Source organism: Sinocyclocheilus anshuiensis, unplaced genomic scaffold, assembly GCF_001515605.1.
Source record: "Sinocyclocheilus anshuiensis isolate Anshui unplaced genomic scaffold, SAMN03320099.WGS_v1.1 scaffold36, whole genome shotgun sequence".
Classification (NCBI taxonomy): domain Eukaryota; kingdom Metazoa; phylum Chordata; class Actinopteri; order Cypriniformes; family Cyprinidae; genus Sinocyclocheilus; species Sinocyclocheilus anshuiensis.
Genome location: NW_015554072.1, coordinates 272548 through 286840, shown reverse-complemented (window position 1 = coordinate 286840; position 14293 = coordinate 272548). Strand labels below are relative to the sequence as shown.

The 14293-nt window shown below is 36.7% G+C and overlaps 2 protein-coding genes across 2 annotated transcripts in view; one reads left to right on the top strand and one right to left on the bottom strand.

The window, feature by feature from the left end:
- LOC107668756 (DNA polymerase epsilon catalytic subunit A-like) overlaps nucleotides 1-11719 on the bottom strand; it is a 40901-nt gene extending 29182 nt beyond the window's left edge. The window contains exons 1-24 of the mRNA XM_016460739.1: nucleotides 11309-11719; nucleotides 10454-10589; nucleotides 10273-10353; nucleotides 9573-9617; nucleotides 9395-9487; nucleotides 8765-8919; nucleotides 8431-8575; nucleotides 8266-8346; nucleotides 7976-8083; nucleotides 7724-7834; nucleotides 7494-7579; nucleotides 7215-7334; nucleotides 5957-6089; nucleotides 5324-5437; nucleotides 4948-5160; nucleotides 4742-4849; nucleotides 4464-4592; nucleotides 4207-4309; nucleotides 3651-3797; nucleotides 2250-2395; nucleotides 1887-2035; nucleotides 1648-1740; nucleotides 1400-1544; nucleotides 414-571 (exon numbers count right to left, since the gene is read on the bottom strand). Of these exons, the coding sequence (XP_016316225.1) occupies nucleotides 414-571; nucleotides 1400-1544; nucleotides 1648-1740; nucleotides 1887-2035; nucleotides 2250-2395; nucleotides 3651-3797; nucleotides 4207-4309; nucleotides 4464-4592; nucleotides 4742-4849; nucleotides 4948-5160; nucleotides 5324-5437; nucleotides 5957-6089; nucleotides 7215-7334; nucleotides 7494-7579; nucleotides 7724-7834; nucleotides 7976-8083; nucleotides 8266-8346; nucleotides 8431-8575; nucleotides 8765-8919; nucleotides 9395-9487; nucleotides 9573-9617; nucleotides 10273-10353; nucleotides 10454-10589; nucleotides 11309-11370 (2861 nt within the window). The 5' untranslated portion in view covers nucleotides 11371-11719. The remainder of the gene's footprint in view (nucleotides 1-413; nucleotides 572-1399; nucleotides 1545-1647; nucleotides 1741-1886; nucleotides 2036-2249; nucleotides 2396-3650; nucleotides 3798-4206; nucleotides 4310-4463; nucleotides 4593-4741; nucleotides 4850-4947; nucleotides 5161-5323; nucleotides 5438-5956; nucleotides 6090-7214; nucleotides 7335-7493; nucleotides 7580-7723; nucleotides 7835-7975; nucleotides 8084-8265; nucleotides 8347-8430; nucleotides 8576-8764; nucleotides 8920-9394; nucleotides 9488-9572; nucleotides 9618-10272; nucleotides 10354-10453; nucleotides 10590-11308) is intronic.
- Nucleotides 11720-11965: 246 nt separating this feature from the next.
- Nucleotides 11966-14293, top strand: part of LOC107668721 (leucine-zipper-like transcriptional regulator 1) — an 11241-nt gene continuing 8913 nt past the window's right edge. The window contains exons 1-7 of the mRNA XM_016460695.1: nucleotides 11966-12496; nucleotides 12593-12655; nucleotides 12738-12794; nucleotides 12884-12963; nucleotides 13039-13147; nucleotides 13263-13343; nucleotides 13494-13551. Of these exons, the coding sequence (XP_016316181.1) occupies nucleotides 12327-12496; nucleotides 12593-12655; nucleotides 12738-12794; nucleotides 12884-12963; nucleotides 13039-13147; nucleotides 13263-13343; nucleotides 13494-13551 (618 nt within the window). The 5' untranslated portion in view covers nucleotides 11966-12326. The remainder of the gene's footprint in view (nucleotides 12497-12592; nucleotides 12656-12737; nucleotides 12795-12883; nucleotides 12964-13038; nucleotides 13148-13262; nucleotides 13344-13493; nucleotides 13552-14293) is intronic.

The following is a 14293-nucleotide window of genomic DNA, read 5'->3' as shown; positions in this document are numbered from 1 at the left end:
GTACAGTACAGTGAAAAGTAAGCACATCTCAAGCACTGCCATCACTGTATTTCACTGTGACAGTGATCAAATAGCTGGAACATTAAACATTTAGGCTATATGATGAATAATTTGATATTACCACAGAATTATTACATTATTTTTTATCTTTATTTACAAGTGAAAATGTCACAATTCCAGCTTTGAACGATGGTGTCAACTGTCCCTTTGTGCCACCTGGTGGTGATTTCGCAACGAGTTTCACATGTGACTGGGTTTTATTTAACACCGGGGCCTTGCGGTGGTGGTAATAGGCATTTTGGTTGACTACTTACTGTAATATGACAATGTCCACAGACAAAGTATTTCTAGTCCTTTTAAAAGTGTGATAATGAACAGGAAGATTTAGTGTAGATTTGATGTGGTTCTCTTACCTCTTCTTTAGTTTTTTTCCTTCTTCTTTGGAGGCAGGCAGGATCATAGCCAAGTACGGCCCATCAACTTCAAAGAAGATGCTGTTTTCAGCTCTGGTCTCATATGTTAGAGATGCTGGGTCCACCAGCTCTTGATACTGATGATTCGTGAAGCCTTCCTACACATACAAGTGACAGAAATTATAAAAAGGGGATCATTTCAGATTATCATTAGATGTTCCCTTTTAACTATCATTTTGAAGAGCTCTTCCTTTTTAAAGGGGACATCAGATGCCCATTTTCCATAAATTGGTATGATTCTTTAGGGTTTTCATGAAATGTCTGCAACATACTTTGGTTTAAATTTCTCAATGGTCATATAAAGCAACACCCTTTTACCTTGTCAAAAACAGCTCTGCTCAGAGACCTGTTTCGGTGCATGTCTCTTTATATGATAATGAGCAACGGCTCACCCCACTCCTCTCTTGGTTTTTTTGTAATCTGGTGTGTTACCATCAGAAACAAAACTAATCCACTGCATCCTCAGTGGCTCTGATGTCGGGAGAAAATGAAGACTTTTATGTTCACTTTTAACATCCAACTACAAAACACCTGCATTGCTTATGAGGCATTGTTGTCGCTACAGCTGCTCGAGCGTGGAGAAAATGGCAGACAGCATACAACTGGGTGAGGGCGGAAATATGCTAATACCAGACAGTCTGTCAGTGGTCGCGGGCGGGGCCTGAGCAGCATGATATCATACTGCTCAGAAAATCAAAACGGCTTGATAATTGAGACGGTTAAGGTTTTTTGGGGATAAAAAAAAAATAAAGGAGTGTATGGATTTTTATCATCGTAGGGTGGTTGTGTCTACACACTGCTAAGACGCATTTATATGCAAACACAATGTAAAAGTGAATTTTGCATCCGATGTCCCCTTTAATATGTAATTAACTATAATGTCGAAAATGTGGTTTACTGGTCAAAAGAGGAGCAAGATAAATTACCTTGACCATGATATTCAGCATGGCTCCTGGATAACTGATGGTCACCTTTGGCTTCTTTTCATTGGTGCATTTTATGACAAAGTTCTCAGGAAAGGTGTTGGGAAGAACACACCAGATACCATCAGTGTCCAACTCCAGAGGCCTCCTAAAGGAGAAGAGGATAAATTCAATTAATCAATCCTTTACAATAAATTAATCACATAACCACAACTCTGACAGTGTTTATGGGTTTTGTGTAAGAGTCTGACCCGATCTGCTCAATGAGTTCTCTGGCCTGTGTGATAATGTTGGCACCGGTGAAACAGACAATCCCTGCCATCTCCATCGAGTACCAGCGTGCTCTGTGAAACATAATATGAAACATCATGTAAAACAGGAATTAAGAAACAAAGAGCAATCTCAGCAACTACAGAAGACAAGAAACTCCTCAGGTATATCTGCTCTAGAACGGGGCAATAAAAGCGCCTCAAAAACAATGGTTCAATACCCTTTTCTCATGACATAACCATAGAAGGAGTTGAGGATGCACTTGTGTGCCAGCTGCAGAGACTCATAGAGAATCTCCATGTTCTTGCAGCGCTTCACCTCCGCTGCGTCCCCGTTATCCTGCGCTGTAGACAGCTTGTTCTTCCACACCTGGACAGATTATAGGAACAGACAAAACATTTAAAAGGAGATATATGAATGATTCCTTCCTGCATAGCCGAGCACACTGAACTATCATATTAAAAGATATATCCTAGGAAAACATATCCTTTTGAAATAGAAGAGTTTGAAGTGCTATTTAGACAGACTGTAACATTCATAAAATAATAAACAAATAAACATTATTTAGGTCTGAATGCAGTACCTTGTGAAGTCCTTTGAACTCATATCGACGGTCTCTGAAGGCTCGAACCGTGTCAACATAAAAGGAGTTCTCTCTCTGGCAAATGGTAGTGACTCTCTCCTCCAGTCTGGTCAGGTGAACCTTCTTATAGGCTTTTCTACAGTAGTCTAAGAAAACAAATACAAATGTAATAATTAGGGATGCTCCGATCAGGATTTTTGCAGCCGATACAGAGTACCGATTTCTTGTCATGGTGATCGGTCGATACCAATGCCATTTCTGATGCTTCAAGCTTTATATAACATATGTAATAATGTTATATAAATAATCACAAAAATTATTCTTTATACAGTGAACATTTTAATATGCCTTTCAAATGGGGTTTATGCATAACATTATGTATATCAGGATACTTAATATAAGACAAAAATATATACAAACAAAATGGAGCAGTCTGATGCAACCCACAAGGTTTATTTAAACATTATCCAATAGTAAACTGTAGAGGACAAAATAAACATTTAATCTCCTAAAATTGAGAAGTCTAATGTAACTTAAACATTGTCCAACACAAGTCTGAGCAGGACAAAATTAATAATAAAAAAACAAAACATTTAAACTCCTAAAAGAACTAATTGGAGTAGTTTGATGCAGTTCATTAGGTTTAATTTAACATTGTCCAATGTTAGAGAGAGGACAAAATAAATAGAAACATTTAAACTCCAACATGGAGAAGTCTAATATAACGCATAAGGTTTAATACCGTCCAATATAAGACTGAAGAGGGAAAAAGAAATAGAAACATTTAAACTACTGAAAGAACAAAACGAAATAGTTCGATCACGGTTATATCCACTGGCACTGCGGATAATCCGTGGGTCGGGTAATAAAAAAATGCATTCTGATTATTTGCGGGTGGATAACATAGATCATAAATGATGCAAATATTAACTACATTTTTTGAAATACATTTTTTCATCAGGCAGACGATTTCATTTGTGTGTTCGCCAGATCAGGAAGTTGCAGTGACAGAAACGGTGACATTCCAGATGAAGTTTGAAAGAAGTAAAGCCTGTGTTAATGCTATTGAGTAGGCTAATATGGCCAAAGAAGATATTTTGTTTTATAAAAAAATTTTAATTTAAAAGCAGCCCACGATCAGCGTATTACCGTTACCCCTTACGGATCCGACGAGGTTTTGTTCCGTCCTCCTCGCTGTGACAACTCAACAAATACTATTTTAGCCAAGCAGCGCAGAGAGCCGCTTCAGAAACGTGCCGTGGCTGGCCGGTATAAACACAAGCATTGACTAGAGCGGCCGCGATCAGCTCCGGTTCCCGGAGTATAATTAAAGCTCATCTTGGTCTATGACAATAGTCACACAAATAAACAAAACCTAGTTCCCAGCAGGTGGATACTGACCTCCCAACCGCTTCTTCTCATGCCGGGCCTGCTCTTCTCTGTTGAGCTCATGGAAAGCACGAGGTGGACCATTAGGAAAGAAAGGGGGAAACTTCTCTGACTCCAATTGTTGCTGAATGCGATGAAACTCACTTCTACTGGCAGGCACTAGGAGGAAAAACAAAAACTATATTAACATTTCATAATAATTATGTTTACAATGGTTTATAAACAACATTTTACTTTTCATTTACTTTCAGTGTCAATGACAATCATTCTAATATGCTGACTTGCAGCTCAAGAAACATTTATTATTATTTACCAATGTTGAAAACAGTTGTGCTGCTTAATATTTGTGTGCAAACCATGACAAATGTAGGATTCTTTGATGAATAGAAAGTTCAAAAGAACATTTATTTGAAGAACATTTATTTGAAATTATTAGAAATCTGTTGTAACATAAATGTCTTTACTGTGACTTTTGATCAATTGAATGCATCTGTGCTGAATAAAAACATTAATTTATTTTAAAAAAATTAACCTCTCCTCAAAGATGTAAGATGTTCAAATCACTCACTGATCTCTCCTCTCCACTGCCAAGTCATCCTGCGCTGACAGTTTGCACCAGGTTTATTAAAATCACAGGCGGCACAGGTCGCCTCATCCACCACGGCAAAAGGCTAGAAGAAAAAATAAACAGATGGAGAGAAAGAGATGATTTGTCTTATTTGATTTATATACAGCTAAACGGGACAAACTAGAATTTGTCTAGTAATGTCATTACAATTAAATCAATTCCTGTACAACCTATCCAAGATGAGAACTGTACTGTACCTGTAGTCTGTTGGTGAGGATGATGTTGGGGTACATGGCCCCCACATCCAGATGGTAAATAAGAGGACACTCTATTCTATTGGGAACTTCCTTCAGAGAGATCAGCTTCCTCTTGATCTCATCACACACCTGAAACAAGTAAAATTCATGTAACAACTGGAGAGTAACTCAGATACACGTAGGAATGCTAATATTAATTCTTAAAATAGGCATCATGTCTCAAATGTCTAAAGGCACATATTGTCATACTGAACATTAAACACATGACTCTGACTGACCTCATTAAAGTTGGTGACCTGCTCAAGGGGAATCTTCTCCTCTTCCTCAATTGCATGACGAAGAGTGCGTTCCACCCTCTGAAGCAAGAAGTCAAAGGCTGCTGGATTCTGTCAGAACAAGATTAATTATAAGTAATTATGCAGATACAGCACAAATAAAGCAACTCAGAACAGTGCGCTTTGGTTAAAAATGGACTCCTAGTTACCATTTTAAAGCGGCAGGGGATATCACTGCGAAACACACCAGACTCTAGAGCCTCGACGTGGCCACCAACATAAGTCTCAGAATCAAGTACATGACCATCATCTGTGAGTTTGTTGAAGACCTGCTCCTGCTTGTTTGGGAAAACAATGTTGACATGGAAGGCCTGAACCATCAGCAAGGCTTCGCACAGGGTACCGGAGCCTTTTCGCAAAACCTGTTTACACATTTGTGTGTTGACACACATATAAAGCAACACAATGATGTTAAAAACTATTACATCAACAGCTTTGATTCATCACAGTGTAGTAACAATAAAAATAATGAATACACTATGAATACAATAAAAATAGTGAATAACAGATTTAGTGAATACAGACCTCATCGGGTTCCATAGGAATTATGGTGCAGAGGGCAAAAATGAAGGGATGAACATATTTCATGTAAAGGTAATATGTGGCCACAGCGTCAGACACTGAATAGGTGGCCAGAGTCTGAAAAACAACAATACAGCACATCAAGCAAAAGTGAGCACTGTATTGAATATTTAATAAAGGAATGAAATATATATATATATAAAAAAATAAATATAAAAAAAACAATAAGAATGAATGAATTGACAAAATCATAAGCCAATCAGAACATATTTAATGTTTAATATAAAGCTATAGTAAGAAAGATTTTAGACCAATGAGATTCTATTATTGAACGCACAATACATTAAAAATTATAACTGACCAGCTAAATGTCCTTCTGCAACTGTTGTGGTAAGGACACAAACTTATATTAACATAGTATGGACTGTGTGTCACATCATGCCCAGTTAGGAAATGGTGTTACACATTAAGAACAGTGTTGAAATTAATTAATATTTCGCCTGATAGCTTTCTAAAATTGCTAAATTCACAAATCTCTGAAATACAGTATGTTGATTACATGTTTATGGTGCAAGCGAACAGTCATTCATATTAGTAAGTGTGAAAGTTGGGAGCTGGAGATAAAAGGAAGGGCACCTGTGGTTCTTCAGTAGCCATACGACACATCTCCTCTGGGTCCAGCTCTACAGGGTCATAGCCTAACTTAGCTTTCGCTGCAGCCTTGAGGTTATGACTTCCTACAGGCAGGTAACTGTCTCTCTTTACCCACCTTAATAAAGAGAGAGAGAGAGAGAGAGAGAGAGAGAGACAGAGAGAGAGAAAGACACTATAATATTTACTAATATAAAGTCATGCATATTAGTGCTGTGTTCGATACATCAATACGACGATGTATCGTCACAGAGATTTGACTATACGAGTATCGATACAGCTGTCCCTGTATCGATATTGTGGCAAGTGTGCAGCAGTGGACCGTGCTTAATTTGAATACAAGAACAACGTTTAAAATGGAGCAGAAAAGTGCGAGGTTTCTAAAAAAACAATGAATAGAGCATAATATATAGGCTATAACAAGCGTTAATCTGGCCGCAGAGGAACACAACTGGGTTGCCTGATATAAAGAGATGTAATCCCCGAAACAGAGCTTCCCACTTGCGCAATACGGAAATATCTGCTAAATGTGTTACTTATCTTTGTCAACCTGGCAACCGTACACGTACACGTACACATACTCTCTCTTCGCTGTGGATAAACGTGCTTGCTTTCTGAAAACACCGGTTTTAGTTTTAGCTTGCAGTTTAGCGATCTCCACTTCAATATTCTATTCTCAGAAAAGTGTAATTCATCAAGTGTTCATTTATATGAGAGAGAGAGAGAGAGAGAGAGAGGCTGTGTATGTATGAATGAATTGCCACCGTTTTGCCGCATTTCTCTATTAACAGTGAAACTGTGGCTTTAATTCCTTTAGAAACAACGATGTTACCAGCTCCTTGTTGAGAAAGATAATGTAGCTCTTGAGCGATTAAGCTATTTAGTTGATAAAATTGCGGGGTAGCGCTCAATGTAAACATGAAACATATGCCATTACCTATATTGTACTGTGGTACAGTTATGGAGCCCCTTCATAATGCAGAGGTCAACTGCCTGCTCCACCAATAGTTCGAAATGTCACTGCAGTGTTTAATATACTGCTGTTTTACTAAATTCTTCTGAGGTGAAATTCAGTGCAGTCCCGTATCGTGATATGTATCGTACCGTGGCCTCTGTATCGTGATACATATCGTATCGTGACTTTGCTGGTGATACACAGCCCTAATGCATATACCAAACAAGTAAATATAGTGGGTAAATTTTCTTTCAGTCTGCTTTCAGAAAACATTTCAGCAGCTCTCACCTGAGACAGTCCATGTGAATAGCCTGGCTGGCTTTATATTCACCCTGATTGTCCTTCTGGAAGCCGATCTCCCGATGCATACTTAGGCCAAGTTGGGCCGCTCTGGTCTCTATAAATGGCCTGAGGACACAGAGACACAAATAAACCATGGGCACATGCTATTTGTAAAAACACAAAATCGTCAACACAAGTAAATGCCATATAATAACATAAAACATTATAGGGAAGCAGCAAGTTTTTATGTGATATAATATCAGTCTAACACAAATCATGTCCCACCAGTCAAAGAAATCTCCGTTGTAAGTGACAAAAATGCTCGGCTTGGTCTCATGGATGTGTTCAAACCATCTCTGAATGAGAGAGGCCTGCAAGCAGACAGAAAAGGTCAGAAATAAGGAGGGACCATATTTACCAAACTACAGAAAATATGTCTGACAATTGACAATACCAACTGTGGCACTCAGTAACAGTCTTGTAAACAATGCATATCATAAACTGTTCATCCTCACCTCATCAGGTTCATTAAATACAGTGAAGGGGCCCTCGTATTCAGGTTTTGGGGTGAACTCAAAGTCCTCAATGTCCTCAGAGACTATTTCTCTGTTTGTGATGAGGAAGCCCTGTGGAAAAAAGTACACAAAAGTATATTACAAACCACGTTAAGTATTAAACCCATCAAAGACTAAATTTAAGCACAGCATGAATAAAACGGTTATGTTATGACTGAACAATCCGACATGTAAGAACGCAAAAGACATTACCTGCCCATCTATCATGTACGATATCATCATGATCTGGTCTGTTTCAGCATCAGGAAACTTCAGAGGTAGTTTAGTGGTCTCAATATCGAACGCCAACACTACCGGATCCTTAAACAAACAAGAGAAAAATACTGCAATGATTCAGTGATTCTTAATAATTCATGCAGAATCCTCAGTGCATAAAGCTGAATGACATTATCAAAACAATCTTAATAACCAGAGACCGTCTAAAACAAAACTTTCAGGCATCTACATTCTTTAAGAGAAGCTTTTGATTTGTTGATTCTTACAGGTCTTTCCACAAGATCATCCCTGCGCACAATCTCAGGAGGATAGGCACTTCCTCTGTAACGCACATTGTACCAGTGAGCCTGTCAGAAAACAGAGCGGACAATCAAGGTCTCATTTGAACATTAAACACACCTTATAATCAGACATGTAGCCTGTTTCTTTACCACATGAATCTTCAGGTCAATAGAAAGGCGGACATGATAAGGCACGTCATATTCCCGCATGTCTATGATGTTGTCAAGCTGCTCAGTCATTTTCTTCGATGTGCCATCCTCATCCTCCGTCACCACGCTCCCACCAACCAAAGCACTGTAACACACAAAATAGGCCTTATTCTATTTATAGAACCAAATAACAATAGTGATCATTGTCAAGTGCACTATGGAAAGTCTTACAAGTGAATTTCTTGAGGGGTTTTTTTCCCCTTAAAGTTTAACTTATTTTCAAAAAAAATTTTTTAAGACTTTTGCTTTTTTAAAAGTGCCAAAGTGTGAATACCTGGACAACATGCTGGTATAGGCGTCATTGGACTTCTCTCTCTCTCTGTTCTTGCGGACAGCAGGTGAGATCTCCCTTTTCACTTTAACAAGGTCGTCCACCGTGTTAAAAGACAGTTTGATGTAATTCCTCTTCAGGCCCACCAGGTGATTAGGCTTTAAAGGACACAAAGCAATAAAATGATTGACATTATAGAGCAGAGGTGCCCACACTTTTTACTAAGAAGTGTCAGAAATCCAATGTGGGCCAAATGTTGCATTATATCCAACAATATTAAATATATATAAATTAAACTTAGGCATATTCTCTAGTACAATGCAAAAATAAAACAAAAGTATAAATTAGAAATGAGATATGCTCCAGTGGAATTATTTTTTTCTTCTCCTATTTTTTTTGCCTCTTTTGTGATATGACATGGCAGACCAAATCAAAGATCATCATGGGCCAACTGGCCCTGCTTTGGGCATCTCTCGGTTATACAGTAAAAACAGAAAGGATCAATAAATTAACAAAATTAAAGGTAAGCACTAATAAAGAGATTATGGTTCATATTGAACTTATATATTGACATCAATCACGCAAACAAATCAGTAGAATTGTTTACCTAATGTATAATAGAACTTTACTTACCAGATCTAAATCTTCCTTTGGGACAACTTCAAGCTTCACCACTTTTCCCTGGAACTTCTTTGACAGGAAGGAGATAACCTCTCTTTCACAGTTCTTTAGAAAACACAAAAATTTGGATTGATCATTCAATCAATCCAACCCAAAGTGCTTTCATTCAGTGCAAAAGCTTTAAACTCACCTTTTTAGTGGCTATGTAGAAATACGGCTTATAGGGAAGAGCAACCTGTGAGGGGACACGTACACAAAGATGAAATTTACAAAATCAGGATCTCTGTCAACATAAGATATTCTTTATCCTGCTCTATGTCAATGTGATTCAGGATAAAATACACAACCGTTCAAAAGTCTGGAACTCAGTAACTTTTTTTTTTTTTTTTTTAAATAAACGAGTACTTTTATTTAGCAAGGATGCATAAAATTGATCAAAAGTGACAAAGACATAAAAAGTGAAGTGAAGGCATGTATAATGTTACAAAATAATTCTTAAAATAAATGCTGTTTTTTTTTACTTTTCTATTCATCAAAGCGTTATGGTTTCCACAAAAAATATTAAGCAGCAAAAGAGTTTTTAACATTGATAATAAAACTAAATGTTTCCTGTGCAGCAAATCAAGATATTAGAATGATTTCTGAAGGTTCATGTGACACTGAAGACTGGAGTAATGATGCTGAAAATTCAGCTTTGCATCACAGGAATAAATTACATTTGAAAATACATTAAAATAGAATATTTTGCAATATTACTGCTTTTAGTGTATTTTTGTTCAAATAAATGCAGCCTTGGTGAGCTTAAGAGACTTCTTTCAAAAACATGGATTAACTTTTAGTATTACGTTTGAAATAAATATTTTTATTTGCAAACTGCTGTAATATTACACCTTGAATCTGCTTCCATCCTCCTGTATAAAGTAATAGTCCACAGCACTGATCATCCGCTTGTCATCATCCAGAATCTCAGTCTGAGAAGAAATACATTGTGCAATGTTTAAAACCTTCATGACAGTTGGCAAGATAATCAGTAAAATGCCACTGTGTTGACTGTCTGACATTAATTCTTACCGGGCGCATGTTGATCAGCCATCCAGTTTTCTCCCCAGGCTCCTTCATCCGTTCAAACCCAAAGCGCTCATCCATCCCATCAGTGAACTGACTGCGCTCCAGCCGCTTGACAGCGGACAAAGCTGATGTATCATCCCTAAAAAGCAACAGAAAATTTACTGCAACAAGATTCAACAGCCATTTTAACAACTGTAAAAGCTGCTAAATGATTTTCTTTAATTCTTGCAGAATCATCTTACATTCAGTTTTTATGACTTGTATTAATTGAGCACATTGCATGGATTTGTACTAAAAACAATTTGTTATACACGAATGATAATTTTTTAATTAAAACTACTAAAAACATTTGTGTTGCTCATTGAAATAAAAAAAAATTAATAGATAATTAGATTATTTTAACCATTAAATACATTTTGTAATGTTTCTTTGGCAAGTACTAAAATTACTAACTGAAAATAAAATTAATGAAAACTATTTTGAAATGTTTTTTTAACCAATAAAAATGACAAAAGCACATAAAATTAAAAAAACTAAAATTAATTTGGAAATATATAAATAAAATAACAACATTAGGACAATTTAACTGCAAAAAAAGCTATAAAAAATGTTGACAAACAATTTTGACCATTTATCTGGCTATAATATACATAACTATATAGATTTATCCTGAAATTTGTATGTTAGAGAAATATGTTCATTTGTCAACAACCCAAACACCGTCTGCTCTTCCAAACCGTACCACATATAGATTTAATTTATAACCAAGACATATCAAAAAGTATTAATTAATTTGCTTTTACAGTAAATGAACACTAAACTATATTAGTCTGAAATATGTCAATATTACGAACTTACTGCTGGTTGTCCTGATCTCCACCTCGGTCTGTTTTATATCGCCCACTGTTTTGTAAAACCATAACTGACAAGTATCTTCAAGACTCAAATAATCACTAAATACAGAAGAAGAACTAGTTAGTTAGATAACAGCTTCACTGCACACAACTCGACCTTCACACACTTTCAGCGCGAGTTTATGAATTTTCAGCTGCTCGCATATCACTAATGTCCTACCAACAACGATAAAACGTCATATCTCCTTAAGCATTTTCCTACAATTCGCGGTGTCACTGGTATATAGAATATTATTGCAAATATATATTTCCGTTGTTCATACTGTGCCGCCCGCCAAAGAAATTTGGCGCGTTTTGTGTCGTTGCCGCGAGCTCCAGTCACCTTCCTGCTTTGCTCCCGCCCCTCATAGTTTAAACCAATGAAAATGCAACCTCACGCGTACGACATCACGTATGCTCTATATTTACTACTTTTATTTATTTATTTTTTTAGTCCATCTAAGAATGAAAAAAAAACGAAGTTTTGGTTATTAAATGACATAAATTGTAATAAATAAAAATATGTGTACTTAATTCTGTGTGTTTTTATGTTGTCGATGACGTCTAGTGTGCTCTCCTCCAATCAAAAGCCGCGAATCTGCGCATGTCAGGTAGTCTCGTCTCCTCCCTTGACGTTTGGATCACAAAAGCTAGAAGAGATGCAAATTTTATTTATATGTATTTCATAATATTATTTCTTTCTATCGACGCATTGAAGTTTAATATGTTATGTTCTTTTCATATTACGATTTCTATTATGCTTTTAGATTATTACACCGTGGCACATGATCAGATACAGTTATAGCTAGGTTAACGTCAGTCAGACTGAAGGTAAGATTGTAAACAATCATAATCTTTCAGACAACATGATTCAGATGAGCCTGGAACGGATCATACATTCAGACAACTTGCAAAAAAATTAGATTTTTTTCGTCCTAAACGTGATCCTTCGGCTGGACTAAACCTTGTTAGATGTGAATTGAATGTCATTGTTTCCTGGAGCCATGTCTTGTAAATCCAAAGTGGCTCCCAGTGTTGATTTTGACCACAGCTGCTCTGACAGTGTTGAGTATTTGACACTCAACTTCGGGCCTTTTGAGACCGTCCACCGCTGGAGGAGGCTGCCACCATGTGATGAGTTTGTGGGTGCAAGGTACACTTTTTATTCATAACAGTTGTTCTTCATCTTTAGGTAGATGTTTTGTTTTCAGCTATAAAAACTGTGCATATTGGGTTTTGTTTCTTGAAGGCGTAGCAAACACACTGTTGTGGCATACAGAGATGCCATCTACGTCTTTGGAGGAGACAATGGGTGACTATTTGTTTTTCCTTACTTACTTCCTTACACTCCAAAACGTACAGATGGATCTCATATGGATGATCGTTTCTTTCAGCAAGAACATGCTTAATGACCTGTTGCGGTTTGATGTGAAGGACTGCTCATGGTGTCGGTGAGTGTTGAATGACAATCGCAAGGTGGATGTGTTTAAATATGCTTTTATGTAGCCTCTTATATCTATATATTTATGTCCTTAAATAGGGCGTTTACTACTGGCACCCCACCAGCACCAAGATACCACCACTCTGCTGTTGTGTATGGAAGCAGCATGTTTGTGTTTGGTAGGTTTTCAGTGTGCCATTTAATGTCATGTTTTCCTTTCCTGTGTGTGTAATGTTTTCTTGCTTGTATTTTAGGTGGCTACACTGGAGACATCTATTCAAACTCTAACTTGAAAAACAAAAATGATCTATTTGAGTACAAGTTTGCCACCGGGCAGTGGACAGAATGGAAGGTGGAGGGACGGTAAATCATATTGATCATTACTCTTATTTTCTGTAATCCTCATAATTGTGTTATAGTCTGTCTGACACACAATTTTGTTTTTAATATTTTTTTTTTTTTGTATTTTATGTTCCAGTCTGGTTGCCAGATCGGCTCATGGAGCCACGGTCTATAACGACAAACTCTGGATTTTTGCTGGATATGATGGAAATGCCAGGCAAGTGTATTAGTGTATCTTTACACAGCTTTGAATGGCAAATATAAATACGTTGTAACATTAACAAATCTATTCCAACATAAAACTAAAGGATTTTTGAAATGTTACTCTGTCAATATATGTATGAATCCTTTTTTTTGTTTCCAACAGGCTAAATGACATGTGGACCATCAGTCTTCAGGATCGTGAGCAGGCATACTGGGAAGAGGTGACTATATTTGCATAAGTTTAATTCAAAAACAGGATTGTCTAATTATTACACCGCCGTTATTACACCAATTTTCACATGTGTGAATGATGAATAATTCTGAAGACATAATTTTATGGCTAATCCTGAATTAATTCCAGTAACAGAAGAAAATGCAAACATGACCCAGATGTTTTCTGCTAAATCTGTAGGTGTCAACATCCAAACAGCAACATAAAATGATGGATTTTGTAAAGATATTTGACATTAACTGCAGTATTTGAACATATATATATATATATATATATGTTGGAAAAAAAATTATTAAAAGCTATCCATGATGGAAAGTTTTTATTGATATTTTTTAACTCAGTATTTCTATTTCAACATAAAACTAAGGGATTTTTTGAAATGTTATTCTATGAACCCTTTTTTGTTTTTTTAACAGGCTAAATGACATGTGGACCATCAGTCTTCAGGATCGTGAGCAGGCATACTGGGAAGAGGTGACTATGTTTGCATAAGTTTCATTCAAAAACAGGATTGTCTAATTATTACACCAATTTTCACATGCATGAATGATTCTGAAGACATTATTTTATGCCTAACCCTGATATCAATCGTAGAATTATGGCCAGTAACAGAAGAAAATGCAAACATGACCCAGATGTTTTCTGCTAAATCTGTAGGTGTCAACATCCAAACAGCAACATAAAATGATGGATTTTGTAAAGATATTTGACATTAACTGCAGTATTTGAAC